This window comes from Vicia villosa, unplaced genomic scaffold (genome assembly GCF_029867415.1).
Source record: "Vicia villosa cultivar HV-30 ecotype Madison, WI unplaced genomic scaffold, Vvil1.0 ctg.004963F_1_1, whole genome shotgun sequence".
Lineage (NCBI taxonomy): Eukaryota > Viridiplantae > Streptophyta > Magnoliopsida > Fabales > Fabaceae > Vicia > Vicia villosa.
This window is the reverse complement of record NW_026706548.1, coordinates 34,024-41,083: the sequence shown is the minus strand read 5'-3', so window position 1 is coordinate 41,083 and position 7,060 is coordinate 34,024. Positions and strand designations below refer to the sequence as shown.

General features: G+C 38.2%; 1 protein-coding gene across 1 annotated transcript; it reads right to left on the bottom strand.

The window, feature by feature from the left end:
• Positions 1-3,729: 3,729 nt before the first annotated feature.
• On the bottom strand, positions 3,730-6,487 carry LOC131642411 (wall-associated receptor kinase-like 1). Its single transcript, XM_058912660.1, has 3 exons — positions 5,536-6,487; positions 5,260-5,325; positions 3,730-5,027 (listed from the first exon to the last, which is right to left on the bottom strand). The coding sequence occupies exons 1-3, from the start codon at positions 6,485-6,487 to the stop codon at positions 3,835-3,837; spliced, it is 2,211 nt and encodes a 736-aa protein (XP_058768643.1). The 3' UTR covers positions 3,730-3,834.
• Positions 6,488-7,060: the final 573 nt, after the last annotated feature.

Here is a 7,060-nt window from a genome sequence, read left to right as displayed (position 1 = left end):
GAGGTAGCCGACCATTGGAAGAAACTTCGTTTTGATGATTTTGACCCGCCGAAGGAAAATGACTCCAAAATAACCATCTCCGAAGAGTTGGAAGTGATAATGGAGAAGTTTGCTAAGGCGGGCGACACCACAAAATTGCACATAAAAGAACAATTGCGAAAGATCGCGTTTCCGGAGACCACCGATTTGAAACCGCCATCTCAACCGGTTAAGACGAAAGGTGCACCGAAAAAGTCAAAAATTACACAAGATGACAATTCAACAAAACGATCTCCTTCCTACTTTGAACATGTTGATTCATCGTTGCCGGAAATTCAAGAGACACCGAAGTCCAAGTGTAGTGGTAACAAAGGTGCCCATATATCGAAGCCACCTCGCACACCGCCGATCAAAAAATCACCGATTGTCTACATTGATGAGATGCCACTTTTCATGCACAAATATATCGATAACATCGTTGATGTTGGAGGCGACGGTAATTGTGGATATCGGGCCGTTGCGGGTTTGCTCGGTAAAGGGGAAAATAATCACACTTTAGTCCGACGGGAGCTCATTGCGGAGTTGACTTCGTATCGGGATATCTACGGCCGACTATATGAAAATCAAGAAAAGTTTGCAAAAATTCATGATTCACTTGTTCCACCACTTACCGGTATCGCTCCGGTCTCGAAGTGGATGTCATTCCCCGATATGGGTCATCTCATAGCAAGTGCATATGATATTGTATGCGTCGATTTGACGAGGTTTGGACTATGTGAGACTTTCTTTCCACTTCATAGCCGACCGCCATTGGACTCGTTGGGCCGAATCATATGCATCGGGTATCTACGATCGCGGCACTTCGTCCAAGTGTTTTTGAAACCGGGGTGTCCTATACCGGCTACTTGTTGTCAATGGACCGCACATCGTTCAAATGAGGCGGAGACTTGGCCGGATCCTTTTGTTTCAAGAATGGCGGAATTTGAAGAAATGATGAGCCAAGAGCGCGACCAAAATAGAGAGCGATAGAAGAATGAGCCTATTTTGGACTTAGGATCCACCGATTGGTTCGGTGAATTTTAGTTTGTTCCGGATCGTTTTTTGTATGTATTGTTGTTTATCATGTAAAATCGGACCGATTCAATACATTTATAATATAATTATGTTTTATGACTTGCTTGTCTAATTTATGGTTAATGTCAATTGCATATGTTCAATTTAGACAACACACTAAGCAATCAACAAAATGCAAAATTTATGTCTGTTTCTGCATAATTCGGAAATGAACTTCCGAAATATACATGTCTGGAGCCTATTTTCGGAAGTTCATTTCCGAAATGTCCCCTAATGCAGGATAAGGTTTGTTGGGCCATCAATGCTCCAATAAGTCTATAAATACCACACACTCTTCTTCAACCTCTCCACACCACAAAACACAAAATGACACAAACCTACCCCCACCTAGCATTCGTCTACTTTGAAACCGGCTACCCGATGCCGCTCCAATTTCGCTTCTCGCGCGACACGCCGTTTGCGGAGTTGATACCGTCGCTCAACACGCTTTTGCGCTATCCCGAGAATCGAAAGGTTGTCAAGCTCGAGTACCGCTCGCCATCGCTTAACGACGAGGGAGGCATTGAGTTCACACCTTTTGAGATCAAGAACGACGAAGATTTGGCGGTTATGTGGACAACGTTCGACCGATTTTCTTCGAAAGGCCCGATCGAGTTGGACGCCAAACTTCAAAGATCGGCGGACGACGTTATCAAAATGTTGACTCATCCCCACCTACCCGTGTTCAACAATATGTAACTTTGATTTTCAGTAATATTATCGTTGTAATCTTCACCCGATTAAATAAAGCGAATCGTTGTTATTTTTCATTTTGCTTCTATCCAGACATAACTTCGGAAGTTCATTTCCGAATTTCATCATGGGGGGTGCGCTCGGAGATGAACTTCCGAAACACCACATTTTCTGAAAATTTAACTTTATTTCAGAGATGCATCTCCGAAATCAATATTATATTAAAAAAAACACTTTTTCGGAAGTTCATTTCCGAAAACACCTTTTTTGCAAAAAAAAATACCGTTTCGGAAATGAACTTCCGAAACAAGGGGTAGTGTGGTAAATTCACTAGAGGTGGGCAAGAAGGTTAGGAGGTGGCTAAAGAAATTCTCAAAGATGTAACGGCTATCTTGCACAAAAATCCATCAGCAAACCAGAACCTGCACATGAGATGCCAAACATTACACAAAACTGGAAACACACAAACCTGCATCAAAAAGTGAGCAAATCAGAACACCATAACTGTTCAAACACTCACAAGTTTCCCCCTAAAACCCACCTCATTTCATCTATAAAAACAGGATGCAACAGCCATTAAAGGGGAGCCAGAAACGATAAAAAAGACCTCTGCCAAATTCCCCGCAAAACCTTCAAATCCAAAACCAAAACTCTGAACCTACTTCACCTTCATACATTTAACCCCCACCACACTTCTGTAACGGCCTCACTATTAACTCAACCTTATCCTAATCACCCTCAATCATTCAACAATAATCATTCAAATACTTCGAAAACCACAAATCCTTCTCACCGCAGCTCACGTTTAGACAACAACAATCCCACACTCAAACGCTCTCAACCTCACAATACTCAGCAACCATCAAAGCACACGGACACACTCAGTAGGCTCAAAATCACACATTAAAGTCAGAACACTCACGAACAGAAACAACAGAACATACAACAACATAATATTACAGAAGAAAAGGCGAAGGAGAGAAGATTAATCGCAAGAAGAGAAGAATCTGTGCCAGACAGAGTTAAAGAAACAAGTACCTAAGGTCTTCCATTCTTTTTTCTTTCAGTTTGTTACTCCTTTTGCTTTTGATTTTTCCTTGATTAATGTCATTCTAACATTTTAAATAAATCTGCGGACATATACCAAGCCCCGTGCTTCCAGGGCTTATGTGTACTGGTATACCGAAGACTTTATCTAAATCTTTGGATTGTTGCAACATATACCAACTTCAGAATCAACCTCATGGTTTTAAATTGCGGACCGCATCACCTGATGCGGCCGCAATATTGCGGTTGCGGTAGTGTCCGCATCCGCATCAGGCCGCAATTGCGGTGTGATTGCAAATCACAATAAAAACCGCATCATAACACCGCATCGGCCGCATCATAACACCGCATCGGCCGCATCAAGCCGCATCAGACCGCATCAGGCCACAAGAGATTATGCAATGCTCGCAAAAATTATTTGGTCTACCTTCTTTTTTATTATATCATAGATTTAAGATATATTTTAAAAGGATTAGTTATATTCAAAAGGGTGACGAATTATTAATGAGATATATATGAAAATTTAGAGAGGAAATCGAAGATATGTGAAATCGAAAATAAATAATAAAATATCATTTTTTATATTTATAAATATGAATTCACGCCGCAACGACCGCATTCCGCATCGCAACACCCGCAATAGCCGCAACCGCAGTGACTGCAACCGCAACCGCATCCGCAGCCGCAACCGCAATTTAAAACCATGATCAACCTCTTCTAACAATCAACCATCACGATAACTTTGTAATGTCACGGACTTTCAAGATAGTATATGTTCATTCACGTAAAAAAAATAACAAATAAAAGGAGAGAAACTACATCAATGCTATTATCTTTTTTTTAAACTTATTCTCACACAAGACCTCAAGCAAATGACTTTATGCTTACTAAATACATCTAATATAATTCACTATCCATAACTACCTCCCTATGCCAACTCTTATTTATAATAAAATGATACAATAATTAATACCAAAGAAACGCAATTAAGCAAACGAACTATTATATCGCCAGAATGTGCATAACCTCCGAGTGTGTTTGGCTACTCATAATTGGTAATGAATTTGATGCAGAAAATCCATCCCAAGGTTGGCATTGTTCAATTCCAGAAAACTCAATTTCCTCGTCATTTTGCTGTGCATTAAGATTCTTATTGAATCCCCTGATCCCTTCCAATTCTAATGTGACTTCTTTCATAGTTGGTCGTTTTCTTCCATTTATTTCTAAGCATCTAAATGCAAGATTTGCAACTGCAGTGATATGTTCTTTCTCCCCTCCTTTTGTGACCCTTTTGTCCATTATGTCAAACAACATATTCTCCTCTATACACTGAACAAAATAGGAAGCTAAATTTTGTGATTCCCCAGATATTTTTGTAGAAGATATTGGTTTCTTACCAGTTAAAAGTTCAGCAAGGACTACTCCAAAGCTGTAAACATCACTTTTCTCTGTAAATTGACTAGTGTAAAAATATTCAGGGTCTAAGTATCCAAAAGTACCTTGAACCATTGTGGTAAGGTGAGTAGCTTCAATTGAAATTATTCTTGATGCTCCAAAGTCTGCTAATTTTGCCCTATACTTTTCATCCAATAGTATATTTGTTGATTTGACATCTCTATGATAAATTGGTTGAGATGCAACTGAGTGCAAATAAAATAAAGCACCACCAACTTCACAAGCAATTCTCAAACGAATGTCCCACGTCATTGGTATGTCCTCATTTTGATCATGCAAATACTCAAAAAGGTTACCATTGGGAATGAATTCATAAACAAGCAAAGGAATTTCTGTCTCCAAACAACACCCCAATAATTTAACAACATTTCTATTGTTGATTTGTGAAAGAATAATAAACTCATTAATGAACTCTTCAACATTTCCTTCAACCTTAAACCTTTTCACTGCAACAATTTTACCATCCACCAACATGCCTTTGTAAACGGTGCCTTGCCCTCCCTTTCCAAGAACTCTATCCTTATTGAAATTGTCAGTGGCTTTCTTTAAATTCTTTAAAGTGAAGAGAGTAGTTCTGTCAACATTGACTTCTCCCGAAGACATTCTTTTTTGCAACAACAAACCACCATTTCTTTTGAAGAATTTTTCCTTGCGTTTCTTTATCATTCTTCGTTTCAAAACTTTGTACAAAAACAGTAGACCGATGAGGAAACCGATGGATCCGAGACTTGATGAAATTCCTGCATATTTGTCATAATAAATCATGTGTGTGTATTAAAACCAACTCTCAAACAAATATTATGATTGATTGAGTATAATTGAAATAATTGATTCTATTAATCGGATCCTATAGTTGTATAAGTACCAATTAAATGTTAATTCACCAAACTCTAGCTTAGTATCAACCAAGTTCGATGAAATGCAATAAAATTATTATTATTATTTTTATTCATTTAAGAAATTTGTACATACCTACAATAACCCACTTCTTCCATCGATTATTCTTATGAAAGTAGTACTTTGGAACTGTATCTGTATCTGCCGAAATAAAGAACCAAGTTAGCTTGAGTAGTTTAAAACTCGTATATATTTTTTGTTGAGGTGAAATTGAATTCGAAATGGGGCATGGAAGCAGATAGAATCTATACCAAGACAATTTGTAATTGATTTCTTAGAAAACTAGTTTGTTCCTTAGAGCAATAAAACATGATATGATATTGTAATATAAAAAGGAAGATATTGAAAAACCTTTACAGCCTCCAGCAATGTATGGATTGCCATAGTATTCTCCATCAAGGTAGGGAGAGTCAAAGTCATCGTCTTGCTGCCAGGACGAGCATCGACATTGCTTACCAGTGTTTCTGTTACTTAAAGAAGTAACGTTGGAGTCATAACAATCTGGAGGTAGTTGAAATGTGGAATTAATTAACATATCATTCAAAATCTCCCACTCAAGAAGTGCAGGAACATATTCCTTATTCTTCAACTCTTTCAATTTCTCTTCAGTCTCATAATTACTCATAATTGGACTATCTAATCTTAACGAATAACTACTTGCAATCAAAGCATAACCACACCCATCACTATTGTGTTCGCTTAAACCTCTTATTGTTGCGTTAAACTCTGAAAGATGTGAAGGCAATGAGGTCTTACAACAATACCTTCCATTACAACCGTCGCGACCTATATTGAAATTGAAATTGCTACTGTTGTTGTCGTCACAAATTGATACACAACCACCAACGGTTGTCCCATTTGACTGAAGAAAAGCAAGACTGTTACATCCCACAGCTAGAAACGTATTCTCAGCCTGTGAATATATGAAAGGACTGTCTGTAAGAGTAACGGTTTTACTACTGTGGCTACTAATTTTGTTTTTATGACAATTCGAACGGTAAACCGGATTCTTAATCTCAACCATGCTCGAGTACGGGTGAAAATTTGTTACCTCAAGATTTAACGACTTCAAGTAAGGTTTAGGGATATGAGAAGAATTTTTGTCTGATTTGCATTCTATTTCAAACCATTTGTGTGCGTAGCAATGAGGTCTATTCATTCCGAATGGAAAAGGAATATAAACATATCCACATGTTGAATTACAACCATCTCGTGCTACTATTATTTGATCTTGTGCTGATGCTAGTGGAGGAGATATTATTAAAACAATGATCATATGAAATATTGTGAATGGTAGAATCATTGTTTAGAGCTAAGATTTAATTCTAGATTCTTAGAAGCAACTTAACTTATTTATGCTGTCTTAGGGATGCTAATACAACTTTTTAAGAAATTTCTCAGTACTTTCTTGTTTCTTCAGTGAGAAAAATAAATTTTTTTGTTGAATTTTCTTAGGTAGAATTTTTTTTTTTGTTGAATTGTCTTTGCCAAATGGACAGCTACATTAAAAACAAAAAAACAGTTGGGATAAAATTTAATTTGGTTAGACATTTAGGATCAGCCGACTACTACGAAAATCACCTCGCAACTCGCAAGACTTTTATTTTTAAGTTTAAGCAAAAATCGCATTCACACTCTCATGAAGTTATAAACTTTTTATAGAGTGGTCTCCTTCCTTCCGTATTGACTAATCCACCCGAGAGGGTTACTGTCCCACGTAGTGTCCGAAAGTTGGTCCTAGGCTCCGAGAGGGTTACTGCCCCACGTAGGGTCCGAAAGCTGGTCCTAGGCTCCTTCGAACTCAGGACCTCAAGGGGAGCATACCCTTGAGACCTAAGCACCCTCCCACTAGGCCAACTCTCACGGGTCATAAACG

Bases quoted from the DNA above. Each gene is read 5' to 3' on its own strand.
- LOC131642411 (XM_058912660.1), bottom strand. From the start codon at position 6,487: ATGATTCTACCATTCACAATATTTCATATGATCATTGTTTTAATAATA. The intron at 5,326-5,535 runs GTTTTTCAATAT...TTATTTCGGCAG, and splicing joins CATTGCTGGAGGCTGTAAAG to ATACAGATACAGTTCCAAAG. The intron at 5,028-5,259 runs GTATGTACAAAT...ACAAATATGCAG, and splicing joins GAAGAAGTGGGTTATTGTAG to GAATTTCATCAAGTCTCGGA.